The sequence below is a fragment of the Anoplopoma fimbria genome, chromosome 12 (assembly GCF_027596085.1).
Source record: "Anoplopoma fimbria isolate UVic2021 breed Golden Eagle Sablefish chromosome 12, Afim_UVic_2022, whole genome shotgun sequence".
Lineage (NCBI taxonomy): Eukaryota > Metazoa > Chordata > Actinopteri > Perciformes > Anoplopomatidae > Anoplopoma > Anoplopoma fimbria.
Genome location: NC_072460.1, coordinates 5,094,021 through 5,114,238, shown reverse-complemented (window position 1 = coordinate 5,114,238; position 20,218 = coordinate 5,094,021). Strand labels below are relative to the sequence as shown.

Genomic DNA, 20,218 nt, shown 5'->3' with positions numbered 1-20,218 from the left:
CAATAAAGGACAGTCCAGGATTAGTTATTATCATTTCAACAATTACTGGCCCTCTCCCATTACGTCGCTGTTTGGAAAGGCTTTAAAAACTTTTTGTGTTCAGACATGTTCAAAAGACACAAAGTATAAACTAGATTGTTTCAAGCATAGTTGCCAAAATGGCAATTAAAACACTTAACCTTAAGGTGAGGGTTTTGTTTAGGTCGGGTGAATATCAAACATTTGGTTAGAGTTGAAACCTTAACAGCAATAGCTTAAGGTTGGGGCTGCATCGTGGTTACAGTTAATAATTACGCCCAAACAATACTTCTTGCATTGGCACCGAAAACTTTGCCGCTGGACGTAAATCACGAGGTTCGGAATCACCCAATATGAACCTAATTTTATTGTACTGAGCTGGTGCACTGGGCGAATAATCACCCAAATTTATTCCAAAATGAGACTACAATAAAGATGCAATCAAAGCATCTTCTGCTACCCAACGTCATTCAGAAGAAGAATGGCCCATCACGCAAGCTCCATTCTCTTGGCCTTTCAAAATGCTGTTGCTGAATTGTGGATAAATTACAGCAATGGCATTTCTCTAATCCTCCTTAGCCCTTCTTGTGTGCCTTAACTGAGGGAGGGTCCAGATTTTTTCACATCTTGGCGTTGATCCTAATGGAAAGGCTGGACCACCCAGATCTCTCCCTGCCTTCGATTGCTCAAGCAGCAGCTGGTGGGATGGCTCTTGAGTGGGTTTTCTGTGTCCGTTGAAGTGCTCCTTGTTTCGTTTAACTTGTGCCAAATACATCCTTTAAGTTTATTATTTACTCCACATGGTAATTAATGTACAAATATTTCAAATAATCAATCACAGGAACTTCTTGTTTGGAGGGATGTCACGAGAACGGATACAAAAATCCAAATGGAGGCATTAAACTCTCTATTTACGCCTTCCGTCGATTGCTACATTGTGAACAATAACAATATGTTGAAATTGGCACAAGGGAAGCAAGTTGTGCAGATGGGCACAACAGTCCTGCGGAGCTTGCAGCTAACGTTAACGGAGGTTGCATTGAGTTTCATTTTCATTCGTTCAAGCTCTATTCAGTTAAAATGAGTTTTAGGCAAATATAAATTATAAGGTTGTTGTAACATGTTTGGCCAGAAACCTAAATAAATATTATTGTCCGAAATATATGTTTTGACAGCAAGATAAAATAAGACCAGCTCAAATTGTTTATTGTTTTTTTTAACCATGGTATCAAATTGGGTATCGAAAATGGTAGAATTTCACTTGTAATGGTATTGATAGTCAGTTTCTGGTTTTGCGACATCCCTACTCATCTGTCTACACAGTTAAACTATTACCAGAAATGATCATTGTCTTTGTAATGCACTATTTACAAATTCCATTTACATTCATATTTCAGAGTGTAAGGACCAGCTATCTGAACTCACCCTCTATTCAACTACAGTTTTGCTGAAAAGCTGCTCGGGACGAGGCCAAGAGAGACAAGTGCAGTAAATGTCAGTGATGCAAGGGATTCTTCCTACACACCTGTCAATGCAATTTGGATTCAAGAAAGAAAAACTCTTTGCCCCTTTTTTTCCCCAACATCAAAGCTTATTCTATCCACAGAAGTTCACCTAAAGTAGCACAAAGGACGGTTGCATCAGAACTGAAGTAGTGGTGAAAGTATTGCAAGAGGCCATTGTTATAGAGAAAGTACTTTCAAGAGGTTTTTAAGTTCTTCAGAACAATGAGTAATGTGCACTGTATAGCACCAAGCCAGTGTGAATCATTGGTACAATAATGTATATACTGTAAAAAACATTTAAATATCAGTTTCCATTTAAATCATGCTCTTTTGCCCTTTTATGTCATACTTTCATCGTCATATGTAGTTTTATTCATTTCCAAAACTCATGTTGAATAAACAAAGACACAACACACAATCACACATAATAAATGTGCATCTGAAATGAAATCTCATAGTGAGCACTTGGCGCCACATATCAAATTATGGTAATCCCAGTACTGGATCAGCTTGTGGCAACAGTCTCAAGAATGTTGGAACGGTTGGAACGGTATTCACAATGTGGCAGCAGATGGGTTTATAGCATGACAAAAGTGTATTCCGTTGTGGCCCAATTAGTACGCCGTCTCTTTGATGATGTTGGTGGAGAGGGTGTGGTTGCTGGAGATGCTGATGGAGTGGCGGGTAAAGGGGTGGGGGTGCCTCCTGGGTGTACGGCGGCAAGGCAAGCAGAAGTAGCGCAGCGTGGAGAAGAAGATCTGGCGATAGGTGGCCGACACCAGGTTGTAGAGGATTGGGTTGATGGCGGAGCTGACGTAGAACAGGACGTTGGTCAGCATGTAGAAATAGTGGTAGAAGTCATACAAGTCACTGTGAGAAAACAGGAGACAGGGAGCCAATGTTATGTGTGACAGAGTTATATTTGTTAATTATATACATGAAACATATCATATCATATATCACATTGTTATGTGATATATGATATTTTGTATATATATCAAAAATATCTTTAAGCTTCCTTCTAGCCGTATGCAGCTTTAATAATGGATATATTGGCTGTAATTCATCACTTGTACTGTGGATTCAGGGGCAGACACTGTAAACTTTCAGGGCTTAACCCAAATCTAGAGGCCTTGGGGGATAGCTATATGAACTTTTTTCAAGCTATTTGAGATAATAGAATGCCTGAAGATCAGTACATTAATTGGCAAAAACTAGCTACTATGCTAGGCTACTATGGGCAAGATAGCTCATGAATGCATGGGGCTGCTACGAACAACTTGCGTTCATGTGAAGGAGCCCGAGGCTGAGCAGTTGGGAGGCGGGGTTAAAGGAAACATTAGACCTCTTGACATCTAGATTCGGAAGATCCCTGCATGGGCCTGCCTCCAACAATGTATTCGGTTATCTTTATACATGCATCGTTTAACTGTAAAGAAGGTGCCTGTACATTGTGTTTATTGTTTGCTTATGTTTTCAACCAATACAAACTTTTTTTCAAAAAGGAATGAGGAAGCATACGGGAAGTTGTATGTGTGGGCTTTCCACCAGCCTCTGGCTTTGTTTACTATTTCAAAGCTTCAGTAAGATGAAAGGCAGATTAATCATTTTCTATGCCTGAATTGGATTAATATATATTGAAAAGTAAAACCGGAGGAAAGAGAGTATTTTGAATTCAATTTCAATCTATTAAGAAATTGGAATGCCTCACATACAATCTCAGATCACTGGCATCTTCAGCATTGGGCTTCCAGGGCTTTAGGAGGGAATGTTTTTTGTGTGGTCCAGATCTTTCTGACAAAATCCAATCATCATAAAATGTAAATAATTCAATTTCAGACCACACCGACCCCTGCTGTGACCTTTGCATGTTGATGTAGAGAGTGGGGCTGGGTAACTTTCTCTTAGCCCACACAAGCTCAGTCAGTCCATCTGCAAAAGTCCTGCATTTAGACCACATAGTGTCCGTATAGTTTAATTTACAGGTTTATTTCGGCAGCCGGCGCTGACTTTCTGAAAAGTTCCGATATTATCAACTTGAAGAGCTCAGAGCGGCAGCACAAAAAATTTGAAGGCTTTGAGTGCTATGAAAAATGACGAAAATTTGGTGCTTTTTCTCTAGGAGGCCACATCTGCTCACTTTTTTTGTGAATATGATAATGTGTCATGGGAAAAATGTGGACCTATTATGCTTTTCCACTTTTTTCTCTTTCCTTTAGTGTGTTATATATATTTTTGTACATATAAAAGGTACAAAAAAAGATGGTCTAAACACCTGATATTCCCTTCAAAGATGAATAGTCTTTAGGGTGCTGGTTTACTTAATTTGTACAACACAAAGGGCCATATCTTACAGCAGTAAAATATAAATGTAAAAATAACTAAAAAGGAGTAAGGCAGCAAACACTGGTGCTATAGGTTTGAGAATTCTTAGCTTCCATACAGATGTCTACTGTGTCCAAGATGTGGGCAGTAGTGTTCAAGGCAGAACAGCAGGAACCACACAGACAAATTGGCTCTAGATTGACTCTACTCCTAGAAACTCCTCGGTGGAGAGTTAAACCTATGATTCTTAACTGAGGGATCTGAGTCTGGCCCTGATTGCTGTTGGAGAGGAGTAGGAAGAGGGAGATTAAGCTACACGGCAGGAGAGCAGAGGATTTTCAGGATATAAAGATTACATGTGACAGGAGATGGGAGGGATACAGAGATGGTGAGGAAAGAAACATGGTGTAGAATTAAAGAGACTACAACATATATAATCGGGCAAGTCAATGTGTTAGAGATACTGAAGTGGGAAAACACACTTAAAGTGGCCCTATTATGCTTTTCCACTTTTTCCCTCTTCTTTAGTGTGTTATATATATTTTTGTACATGTAAAAGATCCGTAGAGTGTAAAACCTGAAGTCCACTCCTAACAGGAGTTACCCTCCCCCTCAGAATCACTGATCCTGAGCTGCCTCAAACGGCTCCATTGAATTCTCTCCTTCACTTCCGTAACTTTTTTGAGGTCATAATGTTAGGGAAGTGACATGAAACTCTCCGGCTAGTTTGGCCCACCCTCAAACAACAATAGAGAGAGACGGAGCTCCATATAAAGAGTTTTTTTTTTTTAACCAAATAGTTGGAAGCTTTGAAACTTTGAAACATAATGTTGACAATCAAATTTAAAATAAACATTCGAATGCTTAGCAGCAATTTTTTAGAATATTTTGCATGTTTCTTTTTTTTGTTTAAACACCGGAATTTCTGCACAGTTGCAGATAAAGATTAGGCAACAGTAATATTCTTAGTATTATAATATTTGTAGAACTCGATTACAGTGGTAACTGTGTAGAATGTTTCTGTCCAAACACTTCCTACAGTATATCTCCAGAGTGTGGTAAAGTTCAAAAGTTTTATTGAAAAAAAGATAGATGTAATCATCTCTTAAATTCACATGTTTTATCCAACGAAATATTCAGCTTTAATCTAAAATTGTTGCAGTGTGACCTTTTATAAACAACAGTTTCACTTCAGAAGAATTGCTTCTCCAATTTGCCGAATCTGCCGTTTTAACAGAGATGCCAAACAAACAGCATACAGCACACATGATATTAGGTATATTGTAATTCCTGTTCCATTTTAAGTGTTGTATTGCTAGAGCAAATTAAATGGTTCTCATCTCTTGGATGGATTATTTGCCACCAAGATGTCTCTCATGAGCTCACACTGTGTTGTATTTTATTTATGTGTGTAGGCAAAGCAAGGATTAGTGGATACTAAATAGGAGGGTGTGTAACACAGAATCAAGAGGATAAGATAATACAACTTAAAACACGGAAACACCGCACATTGAAGGGAAGCAAAAGGTTATAAATCATAACATATCATTGTCCTCGTACATAGTGTAGGTAATCCCAAGCGTCATCTCAGTTACTGGAATCTGGTGTATCGATCTGTTCTGCTCTTGCATTGGACAAGGGTCACTGAAGTGTGCAGAAAGTCAATGTGTGCGTCTGTCTGCATACAGGGACGCCATTAAAAATGAATGAGGGATAGGATTGAAAAGAAGAGATAGTTGACCTTTTCATAATATATACTTAGGTAACTCTGTGGGCTCTGCTTATGGAGGATGACAGATGGTGTCGAAGATGCTAGTCTTTGTTTTGGTACAATTTTTATTTTGATAAGAAAACCACGCATTTTTCCTTGTAATTACAAGCAACTTGGTGCATTTTAAAATTCTGATTCTGTGCTTCCTGCACATAAGTCTATTTCCTCTTGTGGCAGATCCACCAAGGACCGATTTATCAGAGAGAACAGCAATTAACAGGAAAGAAAAGACAAATATTTTTACTGGTCGAGACTGCTTCCAGTCCCCTGGACACCAAAATATACAACCTACTCCCAATCCACATCCATCTGCACCGGGTGCTTCTCGGCACGAAATCAGCTGAAGTCTGTCAGCATGACCTGAGCCCCAGGAGAAAAGCATTTCTTTTTCTGACGGATGGTGTCGTCAATATGTTTATACTCGATTAAGAGCAGTTCTTAAACTTGGCATCCCTGGTGTCACTGATGCAAAAGGCACAAGTGCACAGGATGCTGCTCCATCCTCTCCTTCACTGTCTCTCTCTGTCTTCTGTCTCCGTGAGGGTCTTGTTGAATTTAAAACTAAGGCAATAACAAACCGGCGAGCAAAAGAGAAAAAAATAAATAATAATAAGGATGTCCCTGCTGCTCTTTACCAGGGAGAAAAAAAAACATTTTCAATACTAGAAACCATCATCCAATGGGATCACGCCAGCCTCGATGCCAAATGCCCCCTGCTGAGCTTCACACTCTTCCAGCGCCCCTTCCTCGCACCACTTTATCTCCAGTACACAGCTGTTGAGTTCTGTGAGTGACAGTCAGACATATGAACACCTGGTACTTAAGTACTTAAAACCCCTTCTCCGTTGGTTCCCGCTACAGGCACAATGCCACAACGCTTGTGACGCTTTTGAGACAGAAGTGGCAAACTCTTGAAGACAAACAAACAACTTCTCATGTATACCTCCAAGGTGCTGTTAATTTTTTTTTCCAGCATTTAATTTGCATGTCAATGTTTTTTAACTGCTGTTTTTGTCATGAATAGTACTCCATGTAGTGAAGACATTTTTTTGTAAAAGATTTTCAGTTTCCTGTGCTGTGCGAGTCTAGTCATTCCAACCAGACTCAACACAGGCTTGGAGTAACTTACAATGACAACAACAGGGCCGAGGAGAAAGAAACCAGATGATATTGGGGCTAGAGGAGACTGACTTAATGTTTTATACAATCTGAAGAAATAACTAAAAGGCCCGGACTTTTTTTTACTTCATTATTCAAAACAGGAAGAGGTTGACTAAGCGTGATTAAAACAACTAACATGTTTCTGCTCATAAACCACTTTGTTTTAAGCTATTTTTTCCCTCTCAGGCAACGACAGTGAGGAACTGAGGGAACCCAAATAACATGTTGTTTGTTCATCCTTCATATTGAGGAGAAATACGAGGCTTTCCTAGCACTAACGCTCATTTACTGAAACGGTGTGTGTTTGATTGAGGGACAACAATGACAATCATTTAAGGGAAAAAGAAAATAAATGGAGAAAGCAAGTGTGTGTGAGTGAGTGAGTGAGTGAGTGAGTGAGTGAGAGAGAGAGAGAGAGAATGTTAATGAAGGCAATCTTAACAGGATGATGTATCTGTCCTTCTCCTCTTTGTCAGACGCTTTTAACTGATGGCCCTCTAAATGATGGCCGTAGCCAATATTAGCGTGTGTGTAGGCTACGGTCTCTGCATATTCGAAAATAGCGTGCACATGCATGTGGAGAACCATGTGTGGGTGCGTGCAATGTGTATGCAGCGTTGGTGTGTTTCTGCAGAGAGCAACCAGAAGGATCGTTACTCACTCGGACCAGTCGGAGATGTAGCAAAACATGAGGCGGCGAACGTGATAGGGCAGCCAGCAGACCACGAAGGCTATGACCACCGCTCCTGAACACACAAGGGCACAAGGGAGAGAAGGAGGGTCAGAGGTAGAGGAAGGATATAGTGCTACAGATACAGAGCAATAAAAACACACAAACACATACAGAAAGTGTACATTGGCAAAAATGTGCACACAGATTATAATGTGAATATTTAAGAACCGGGCTTGTGTTTGATGGAAAAGTCCTGAGCCGCTGTGCAATCATGCTGAAAAGCCCACTGACAATGTGGATAAATTGCCCTGCACATCAACAGGGAAATCATTTTAAATTATATTTCAATGTATTTAAATTTTGAAGCCTGAAAAATCATTAATAGGAGTGAATTGTAGATATGTGTTTGTGTAAACAATATGCATTCATACCAGATATGGGGGTCTATACAGTAAGATAGTCAAGATTCCTTCATTTTTGTAAAATGTTTTTCCACAACGAGCAAATTGGCATCATTTAAAGTATGCAAAATTAGCAATTCCTGTTAGCCATGTACCCATGGATGTACAGAAATGCAACTATCACCAGATGACTTTGATGCAGAAGAATATCTCTTTCATGTTTGTGCGCTCAGATTGGACTGACTTATTCCTCCAAGAAGGCGGCGTATGAGTTTTGACACAAATTGCGGCAGTTGGGTTGCCATGGGTTTTAAATGACCTTGATATCCTCCATGATCTGTGTGCGACTTTACCCTGAGTCTAAATAAAAGCTTGGTAAATGATAATGGTCGTCATCATCATCGATCTGCATCGTTGAACTCTTTCTGCTCACGGGCAGTTTCTGCACCTTTTTTATATTTTTATTCTCAGGTGGTTTCTTGAAGGCTTTATGGGGATCCTGCCACCACTGAACACAGTTAGCTTGGCTGATATAGACTTATATCATCCTGTGTGTAATGTCAGTGTTCTGAGTTTTGACTCTGGAATTCAAAAATAAATCAGAAGCTGTTTTTATCTTTCCATATATGAATAATCTATTGGTATTTATTTACATAGATGCCCACATGCAATACAGCGATTCTCATTCAAACAGGAAATTAACCTGTTTCAAAGGATTTATAAATGAGCCATTTTTAGTTGGCAGAAATCAATAGTTTATTCAAACAGCACTGTTGTGTTTCTTTCTGGGTTCTCTTTTCTTTTCTTTCATCTACATCTACCATACTCTTGTTATTGGATAACAAGGCGGTACACTGCGTCAGAGGATAGGTTTTTACTCTCTCATCAGCTGAGGGACTCACTGAAGGGCACAGAGTCTCTTAGAAGGTGTCCTTAGTTAAGGAAATGAAGTCACGGCATTTGCTGCATAAAAAAAGAGATTTCAAGCTTAAATCGACTCACAAAGTTATTTAGAAAAAAGACAATAAAAACCAAATTGACATCTTAAAGCCAAATTTATATTTCATTTTCATGACTGCAAACTTACTGGACTTTGATTGAATGTTGATTTATTTATGTTAATAAACCGATCTTCATATTGACGGGAACCTCACCACAGTGTTCAGTAGCAACGTGGTAAATGACGTGGCACAACTTTGACCTGTGGATATGAAATACCTTGCCTATGACTGACTGAATAGATCCCCTAGCATTAAACCTTCCATTGGGTTCTCCCTGACACCAAACACTCTGCTCGGAATGCATTCAATTATCGCCATAAACTTGGCCGTGTTATGGTTAAGATGGAGTCAGAGGCAACTTCAGATCTCTTGGGTTGCTATGGTCTTTTGGGAGGTTTAACTTACTTCATGGAATTCATTAATATAAGACCAAGATAAGGAGAAAATCTTAAATTCTTTAGTGAACATCTTAAGGAAACCTCAAGTGTGTTTCGTGCAGCAGATTGTATTTCAAGGAAACCTTAACTTAAACTTCAAGGTGGAGTTGTTTTGTGCAACCGACCACTGAGACTTTTGAAAAACACTTTTTCAGGTTGCAGAGTCAGCAAACAACCGAACTTCACATCTCTTGAGCAAGAAAAATCCTCTACCTCTTGAGCAAATCAACCTTTTTCTAATGGTCAGACCCATCCAGGCTGTAAGTTCATATTTGACTGGTAATAGCACCAAATGGAACATTTTAAAACATCCTCTCTTTATGTTATGGCTTTTTTCTTTTAGCTGGGGTGGGGCTTATTTTAAATATGTACATTTTGTGTTGCATCGGTTCCATTTGACAAGCTGTCTATCCTTGCCATGGCACATGAACATGCAGAGTAATACCTTAGTCACAAAGTGTTTGAATACTTAATGGAAGTCCATGTTGGAAAGGATGCTGCTGTAATTTGGGGCTGCTGGTTTCATAGCAGCTTCTTAAAAGAACCCTGCTATCATCCCCAGAATTCAAATAAAACAAACCCCATGTTACAAGGAAATAGGAAAATGTAATCTTAGTTCACTTGGATGTTGCTATTTTAGGGCCAGCTTCCATTTTAAGACATTGTATGAAACCTATCTGGTACAAGTTTGAAGGGGACACAATGGAGATGGAACAGATAATTGTGTGCCAATCTGCATGCCTTTGAGGAGAGATTACATCTGGGTCTCGCACGGCTCTGTGGCACAGTTACAGTTGGCATTCTTCAGATGACACTTTGGGTGCAGCAGAGAACTAATCTCTACCACTACGATGTCGCCAACTCCTCCCACCGACTCTTTTTGATTCTGTGCTGGATGTAGGAATGAGGACTGTTAAGGTAAAAAAAAAACCTTAAAAGGTAACCCAGAGCTTTCAAAGGATATACACTTACAGCTACAGTAAGGAATGCTGAAATACCCAGACGCACTCAAGCTGTGAAAGCAATGGGAGATGACAGAGCCAGTTCTATTAATGCATGCTACACACATTCAGTCCATCAAAAAGTTGGCGACAGAAAGGCATCTCATTTGACCAGAGTCTATTCCAGCCTGGCAGCTCCGTCCTCAGCACTCTGCCCATCGCGGTTTGTCATTGTCAGCTGGTCATTACACACACACACACACACACACACACACACACACACACACACACACACACACACACACACACACACACACACACACACACACACACACGCACACATACCCGGACTCACGCAGCCATTTATAAGAAACAGTCGTTCTGAAACACTGGCAATCCATCCTTTTTTGAATAATGTTACATATGAAACATGGAACCATGGACTGCTGGTGATGACAGAAACATGATATCCCTACAACTTCAACTCTAAAATGTTTTACCGTTGTTCCAAAAACACAAATGATAAAGTAAGTCCTGATAGAAAGTCAGCGCTGGGCTCAGCAGTCGATGACAGTTAGCCATCGGTGATGGACAGTGGCATCGTTCATCGGCTCATCCCTCACAAACAATTCATGATTTAAAAAATCGATCTCTTACCTCAAGGATACACATAAAGGGTTTGGGTGAGTAACACTGAATGGAGATTGAAAATGAACATACAGTATGTAATATAGAACATATTGAAGTCAAGCTTAATAAGAATTTGAGAAGTTAGTGTCTATCCGGGGGCTCTTACCAGTTTCATTTCATTTAAATCTAGGAAGGGCATTTACCACAGGTGCACAAGTGCATACACACACACACACACACACACACACACACACACACACACACACACACACACACACACACACACACACACACACACACACACACACACGTTTACTTAGGTCTCTTTTGGGGATATAACATTGACTTACATTTATTTCCTAAAAACTTACTCTAACCATAACCAATGACATCCTAATCAGCTTTTTTCCAAATTGGGACACAGCTTTTGTCCCCAATTGGATAAGTCGTCCCCAATAAACAGTTTATTGGGGACAGTTTCGGGCTGAAATGTGTCCCCAAACTTAACCTAAGTTAGGAACACACACACGGTTAAAGGGCACGTCTATATCAGTTAAAGAAAGACAGAGATATTAAGGGATGGCCTGTCGAGAGGAGAAATCCGTGCCCCATTCTGGTCAATGTCTCAGTCAGCTTTCATAATTGAAGAGTCAAGACCGTGAAGCACATGACAGTGGGGATTAGTCAGTCTCTACATTACGTCTGCGTGATAAAGATGGCAATCACAGTGAGAGTATGAGAAATCAGTTCAAGAATCCTCTTCCCGTAATTGAAATTGCATGGCATTATCAATCAAATCAGATTGACACTTAAGTGCAACGCAGCTCATCGCGCATCAGGACAGATTTTAGCATCGACTGCTGCGACTTTACTATGAGAGACAGAAACTGGACCCATCAGGCCACCACATTCATTTTGACACACTTGAAGTTTCAATTCAATCAATTCGATACGGTGACATAACAATGACAACAGAACCATTATAGAAAGACGTAAAAGTTATAGTTATTCCCCAAAACAGACAGAGTTTTAAGTAGTGCATTTTTCTTAAGGACAGCAGCTAATTAATGCCAGGTGGTGCAAGATGATTGCAGGTGCATCAATTAGGCTGATTATGCCACAGGCCTTCACTGCTAATTAAAAAAATCCACATAAAAAACAACTTCATACTTCCACGAATTGCTACGAATACGTGAAATGTCAGACGTTTTATAAAAATTGCGATTTTAGTTTTCTCTATGTTCTTTGTTTGATCTTACTGGAGCTGTTCCATCACCACACACAATTTATTTTCATGTTTTCCCGGCTGTCACAACTCGTCCAAGTCCTTTGAGGATTGCATTGTGGGAGAAAAGTATCCATCAACAGCACTCAAAAAAGAATCAAGCAAACTAAAATCCTACTTAGTGTGGATGTATTTGGGACACGTCTACTGTCAGCAGAGATTTTGCGCCTGCGTGTCCTTGCACAATTGGTACATGTGCTAAGCAACGGTTGAGGTGGACATATACATGCAATAAGTGACTGTGGTAACTAGGTAGTATACTAAGCAAGAGTGCTCATCCACATGCTCACTCTTTTTCACATGACAATGACGAAGTGGAAAAGTCGTTTGAAGGAACGACAGAGAAAAAACATGTGACAAATATATGAAAATTTGCCATTCGCAGATATGAACCTTCTCAGAATAGTGGTCTAACAGATTCTGTAGAACTGAAGTTGTTTGCCTGATGCTGAGAGCTTTGGTAGTTGATGTATTTGTGGGGTTGATATAAGTTGCTCAATCTTACGAGCAGTGTGGGCCTATGACATCATCAGTCTATTTGATGCACTTGAGATATATAAACATATAACTGATGCATCTGGTGTTGGTTAGAATGGATAGTTCTGGTCTTTGACTATGATTGGCTTAGCTTGGTTTGAAACCGTTGTAAAATACCCTATGTGCTTTATGTGTATGTGTACTCTATGTGATAGTATCACTGTGCCAAACAAATTGTTACAACATGTCAGATTAACTGGGTTGGCTTAGTTTGAATAAGTGGTTTGCAGAGACGGAAAGGATAAAGGACAAAGTTAACAAATTTAAGGAGACAAGCTAGAATTAATGTATTGAACAGCTGAAAAAGAGTTTTCCCTCTGAGGCAAAGTCAGAGTTCGTACTTATAACCCCGGGGCAAATCCATCTACCGTGCACAAATACATCACACAAGAATGGAGGCGCACAAATTAAATGTTAAACCATCAACTTAAAAGCCACTTAAAGTATATTTGCCTGTATTTAGTTCAAACAATACATACCATCACATAGTAAAACCTGTTTGCAAGTGAAATGATGTCCAGAAATGTGGCCATTTTATAAGATACTTGCTTACGTTAAACATCATAAAGTTTTTGACTGTCTAGACAACTCATGTTGTCTTCTGAGTTAATAAATCAAGTGAGAAGTGGGGTCATTTTCTCATTGACTTCTAAACAATAAGACTTTTTTGCGACCAGGAATTGCCCCCTGATGGCCATTTTAAATAGTGCATTTTTGGCCACAACAGGGCATGATAACAGTGGAGGTAAACCAATTGATGCTTCATTCTCCTTCCAAATTATTATGTTGATGCCTACATTAAGTGGATAACTTTACTGACTGTGATAAATGTGTTGATTCTTAAGGTTTGTTATATTATATAGATAAATATCAAATAACCATCTCTCCTTCTGTGCAAGGGTTTTCACTTACGGAGAACAAGAACCCCATGGCGGAGCGACTGAGCACGGTTGGGCTCCACGGTGACATTCAGCATGGTGGGATTTCCCCCAACGACGCAGACGCGGTTTTCCTGCTCCGCCTCCCGGTACATCCTCAGCAGCTGATTGGCTATGACCCCGTTCAGTGCAGATATGGCCACCATCGGTATCACAAAGGACAGAAAAGCGTTTACCTGTTATGGGAAGAAAGGCAGAAGGTAAAACATCTCCTAAGATTTGTTTTTATTTATTCAGTGATATATACATATATATGTATATAAATCTAAAAAAGTTGCAGATAAACTTTGCTTTTTCAGCTTTTTCACCTTTTTTAAGAAGTGGGAATAAGAATTGTCACATCAAAACAAACATGTATTTATATGCAAATATTGCAGATTATTACTTGAAAGCAACTGATTTGTCCAATCATAGAAAATGAGAAAGAGAGCGGTGGAGGATAACAGTTAAGGACGAAAGTGGACGAGAGGTGAAGGCAAACTGGGTGACAGTCACTTACACTAAAAATCAAAAGTGCAGCAAAACTAATTGAGTTGGCCACTTTTTGTGCTTTTCAAAACCTTTTGTGCAACCACTGCAGTCCCCCTTTGATGAACTCAATTCAGCAGATGTATGAACACATCAATAGTGTCCTTGCTTTGTTTTTCCCGGCAAAGGAACAAAAACATTTTGACTTCCCAGTCTATTTTTTTTGTTCAAGCAATTCAAAAGTTTTATTGAGAAACACTTGATGTCATCAAATTTTATGAGTGCTTTGATCAAATTCAGAATTGAAAGTTTTGCGCAAACAATTTACGTCACAGTCCGCTGCCTTGCTGCATAAAAGAGGGACGATTTAAAGTGAGCAGCGAAGATTAATTAGAGAAGAATGGAGTGAGAGCCGGGAGGGGTAAAAGATAAAAAAAATAATTGAGGAGGAGAAAGGAGGTGCTGTTAGACGTCTGACTTTTCACATGAGCTACCGTGTGACTGCATGGAGACGGTATGAGAGGACGTTGAAGAGAGAAAACGTGGATGGATGTGTAGGGTGTTAATTTGTGTAGATATTTGCTTAATCTATGTAACTAACAGCTCTTACATCAGATTTTCCCTGCAGCATTCCCTCTCCTCCTACTACACACACACACACACACACACACACACACACACACACACACACACACACACACACACACACACACACGGACACACACATATGCAGCTGTGTTGTTTTTCCAAGGGATAATCACTGATGAAAAATGTTAATGGCTTTAATGAACAGGCTGGCTGACTCCTGAGGGTCCCCTGCCTGCTAAACATTGTTGACTGATTAAAGCTGAAAAGGAGAGCAGAAGACACGCGGCGAGGCAAACCCAAGCTTCAGAGGGGGGTGAAACCTCTGCTTGAGTGGAAAAGAAAAAAAAAATCATGAAGAGATGCAAAAAAACTGGCAGAGCTATTGTGGATAATTGGGAATGAAGTGCAAGGAAAATGAGACATTAGGCAAGAATGATTGGAAATTTTAACTACAAGTTAAAACAGAAGGAAAACACAAAGGGGATTAAGGGTTACACAATCTTAAAATGAATGTTGTAGGTTCACAAAGACAACAGCACTTTGATATCCCGTCCGCTAACCACTTCCTGAGCTTCAACTGCATACTATATATAACTCTTATCGAGTGTTGAGAACCCGTTTTTCTAAATCACCTCCCCGTCAACAGTGATTTACGACTAACGGTTGGTGCACTTGTCTTTCCTCTGGGATGTGACAGAGAGTGGCTGGCAGGTGCCCACCCTGATAAGAACACCAATACATTATAAAACAAAGAATGGAATCGGTGAGCAAGGAGTGCTGGGTACAAGGTTTATGCTATAGGGGTATGCATTTGTTTTTTGACAACCAATTTTTATTTCATTATCCTGTCTAGATTGGTGGGGTTCAGGCATATGACACAAAGGAGACTTGATGCTGTCAGAGAAGGAAAACAAACCCAAGCTGGGATTGGAGGGAAAAAAACATCACTATTTTAGATTGTTACAATATTGAATAGGGACGTCAAGATTCCAGATATTTAGTAGACAATACCAATATCAGTGTAATTCAACAATTCTCGTACAAATAAAGCCCATGCACCTCAACATAAACTCTTTGATTACTGTATGCAGACTGTTTTTTGCAAATGTACTATTGATCCCTAATGAACAAAGTTTCTTGCAAAAAACTAATTAAAATCATTTTTCAGGGTTACACTTGAACGTATCATTATAACTTTGTAATTTACCAACACTAATGGGTACTGAATAGAGACTGAATCAATACTGAACCAATGCCACCCATGCATGTATAATAAGAACTGAATTTGGGGCCACTGCTAAGCATTTCTTCAAATTTTGTCCAGTTACCACTCCCAGTATTCATTCAAATTGTATTATCCCCATACACCAGCAAAATTGAGACATCCATAAAACTGTTGACTAGACACCTCAAACTGAAAATCACTCCACAACGATACCATCTATAGCTAATGTGACCAGATGCTTGTTTTATTTGAGGTGGGAGGTGTGACGATGCTATATCAAATTTAGTTGAACTGTCACAGGAAGACAGAGCTGACTAACTAATCCTGCTGGTGCAGATGTTTCTTTGTTAACCAAAGGTTCCTCCATCCTCAGGGGTGGCATTGGATCTAGCCTTTGTCTCTGTTGTGGATGGCATTGGAGAGTTGTAGGGAGAGCCAAGGACTGTATCGACTATTTTTAATCTGTGTTTTTCATAATAGGCATGTCTATCAGAAATAAGATTACAAGACTGTGAGAAGTTTTCCATTGCAGGATTAGTGATGGAGAAAATATGATCAATTCCAGAGAATGTCAAATCATTTGTAACATTTTAACCTTCTGGAATTTTTATTTTTGTGGTGATAATTTGGGATTTTAATATGATACGCAGGTGATGGGACAGCGATCACTTATGTCAACGATTAATACATACCAACAATGATCACATGCATATCCCCACCGAGACAGAGGTCTTCATATATTCATATTTTTAGAGCTCTGAGCACGAGGTGATTTCATGGACAGTTTTTAGACAGATCAGAACTCTGCCTACCTCACTTTTTCGATCACATCTGAAAAACATTGTAATCCATTAATAGTAATGTCGTTATCTGGGATCTTAGAAGATAACCATGTTTCAGTCAGCCTTGATGACTGTCGTCGTGCTCCTTTGACCTGGTCACGTCTTACATTAAATGTAACATTCCCACTATCCTTGACCCATCGCAGTTTGCCTCCTGTTCCAATAGATGTTTCAGTCCACCTTGAAAAGGAACATTTATCCAAGAATGTTGTTTTTTGATTACTGTGCTGTGCCGTGAAATATGACAACAATATAGATTTGTTGAAGGCAACGGTGATTTGACTGAACATGATGAGAGGGGCCTAAAGGAGTGGAAGATGGTAGATTTAAAAAAATGTTAAAATTAGGATAAAAATGGCTCTAAATCAAACTGAATTTCTACGAATGTTTTTCATGAGTAATATGTAATGAGCAATTCCTAAAATTTGAAGTAACTTGTCCTATATTGTCAGCCATGATAGCACAAAGGCTGCCTACAAACAATGCTAACTGACAATTAGAATTAGCTTGCTTAATGCTGTTTTAAATGCCGATCATAATGTGTATTATTATGTGTTATCACCACAGCACGAGCTCTAATAAGCTTTGCTCACATTTAATGTGTAGGTGTACACCCTGAGAGTCTGCAACTGGAAACGTGATCCGCCTGCTGAACGGGAGAGTGATGAAGCTGCAGCTCATAACAAACAAGACAGCTAATACAAATTAGTTGCTCATATGTTGAGCGGCTTACAACGTCTGCCTTCAGGCAAATATTTTTTTAATCTTGGACAGATCCATTAGAGCAGGTTACTACAAATAACATCTGACTCCGCGCTCGTTTACTCGTATAACAGCAACGTGTATCACAAATTGAAACACTGGAGGCACTACAATTAGTCCTCATGCCTCGTTCTGTTTCCATACCAGCACCTTCACAACCTGGCCGGCCCTGAACTCGACACAGACAGAGACGTAAGGTACACACTGCTGATTTCATTTGAATAATGAATGATGCACACAGTCTCTCTTGATGAGACGTCACATAATGATGCAGCACCAGATCAAACCGATACTGGAGATGAGCGCCTGGTACCGTCTGTTTTGATCACTGTGGTTCACACCTTTGGATTTTTTTTACCCTGCACAGCTCAGATTTCAGTTTCTATCGGTTTGACAACTCTCGAGGGGAGATGGTGGTGGATGTTTGGTCGGTGTTAACAGACTTGCTTCCGTGCCTGTGAGCTGTCCGTTTGGATAAGGTAGCGTTATTATTTCTGTTGTTACCCTGAAACTCAAACTCAACAGTTTAGACCAGCCCGCACATAAAAGTGGTAGAGATCAGACTGCCTGTTTCTACATTACATTACATTACAGTCATTTAGCAGACGCTTTTATCCAAAGCGACTTACAGTCAGTAGTATATTACATATCATTCACCCATTCACACACTGATGACAGGCTACCATGCAAGGTGCCACCATCAGACTCTACCTAACATTCATGCAACATCCAGTCCACACCGATGGCAAGCCTTCGGGAGCAACTTGGGGTTAAGTGTCTTGCCCAAGGACACATCGACTGCTGAAGCCGGGTATCGAACCACCGACCCTCTGATTGGAGAACTAACTTGCTCTCCACTACACCACAGCCGCCCCTCTAATCAAAGGAGACTGGTGCAGAGGTGATTCATCCTCTACACTAGAACCTGAAGTGACCTGACTTTAAACTTAATGAAAAACTGTTAATGACAGCTTCCTTATTTAAGCTGCAAATATACTTTGGCTGTGGGGTAAATTGCTTTTTTGAGTCTAAAACATCTGACAAGAGCTCTCTTATAGGAACCTGGCTTAGCCATACATTCTTTGTTTTCACATCACTGTGGAGAGGCAAATTGACACTTAAATAAAACCTGTTTCACTTGAATTATAATGAATACAAAGAAACTTCTCCTTAAACGCACATGGATTACTTTTTTTCATAAATGCAGAACCTTCCAGTAATCAAAAAGTGATCAATCAGATGTTGTGAACACAATCAATTGAGAATTAACTAAACAAAATTAAACTCTGTCCTTATCCCCCATAAAACCTCCTTGGTTCATGAAGAACAAGGCTAAAAGCAAAAAGTCCTAAAATCTCCAAAATAGGCTCTGTTTAATCTTCAAACACAGTCCAGAGAAACATTTTCAGTTTCAACCCAGCACTTGATTAATGTCTTGGGTACTTCTTTAAAATCTACGGCTCTTGTTCACGAGCCAGACACGGGATCACCTTTGCTAAAACAAACAAACACTTGACCTGGACATCAACCCCATTTCTCACAAGTTCATGCCTTATGCCGTGTTCACACCAAAAGCGAAGCAAATTTTTCATGCGTTCAGTTTACATGTAAAGTCAATGCACAGAGAACTAACAAAACATGAATTCTGACTTTTTACAAACAACCATCATTATGTTGTTATTTCGGCGTCCCTTTTTGGGCATTTATTATAATTAAATCACAGTAAAATGGTTTATTCTCGGCCCATACAGCTGTAGTAAACCAGCCGACGGGTGGCTTGCTGGATTCAGTGAATAGGGCACCACCGGATGATGTTATGAACCAAGACGGCGTTTAATTTCCCGGGACATCTGGGACTGCCCCAACAAGTATAAAGCAGATATAGTAGTTATTTATGAATGGTTGATGGCGGAAATAAATGGATGAGTTGACAACGGTTTCCATAGAGATAAGCCCCTCCCCCTCTGCGGCGCGTCTAGCGCGAATGAAGCGAATAAACACAAACGGACCTGCGGCTGTGGCATAGTGGAGAGCAAGGTAGTTCTCCAATCAGACGGTCGGTGGTTCGATACCCGGCTTCGGCAGTCGATGTGTCCTTGGGCAAGACACTTAACCCCAAGTTGCTCCTGAAGGCCATCGGTGTGGACTGGATGATGAATGTTAGTTAGAGTCTGATGGTGGCACCTTGCATGGTAGCCTGTCATCAGTGTGTGAATGGGTGAATGATATGTAATATACTACTGATTGTAAGTCGCTTTGGATAAAAGCGTCTGCTAAATGACTGTAATGTAATGTAATGTAATGAGTAAACTGACGCGAAGACGCGTTGCGAATATTCGCTTCGCTTTTGGTGTGAACACTGCATTAGGTCATTCGCTCAGGACGACCTCGGTCATGAACCAATGCTCTGCTAATCTGTTAATTCAAATCAACTACTTTAAGTTGGGTACATTATTGCATAAAAATAGAAATTCACAGAGTGATAAATCATTACATTTATCCTTGTCAACTTTTATACTCTTTCATGTCTTATTCTTTAACAGTTCACTATCAGAACCTTTTTTTTCAACTTTATCAAAACCTCACTTCAACAAATTTGATTTTACAAACACAAGTGAAGTCTAACACTTCTTACTCATATATACTGAGTTAATGATGATTACAAGATAAATCACACTTCTCTTTATGTATACACATTCAATCTCATCTT

At 39.8% G+C, this 20,218-nt stretch overlaps 1 protein-coding gene across 1 annotated transcript in view; it reads right to left on the bottom strand.

Moving 5' to 3' along the window:
* Window positions 1–2,137: 2,137 nt before the first annotated feature.
* Window positions 2,138–20,218, bottom strand: part of ntsr1 (neurotensin receptor 1 (high affinity)) — a 29,855-nt gene continuing 11,774 nt past the window's right edge. The window contains exons 2-4 of the mRNA XM_054608626.1: window positions 13,598–13,799; window positions 7,442–7,526; window positions 2,138–2,393 (exon numbers count right to left, since the gene is read on the bottom strand). Coding sequence (XP_054464601.1) covers window positions 2,138–2,393; window positions 7,442–7,526; window positions 13,598–13,799 — 543 coding nt within the window. The remainder of the gene's footprint in view (window positions 2,394–7,441; window positions 7,527–13,597; window positions 13,800–20,218) is intronic.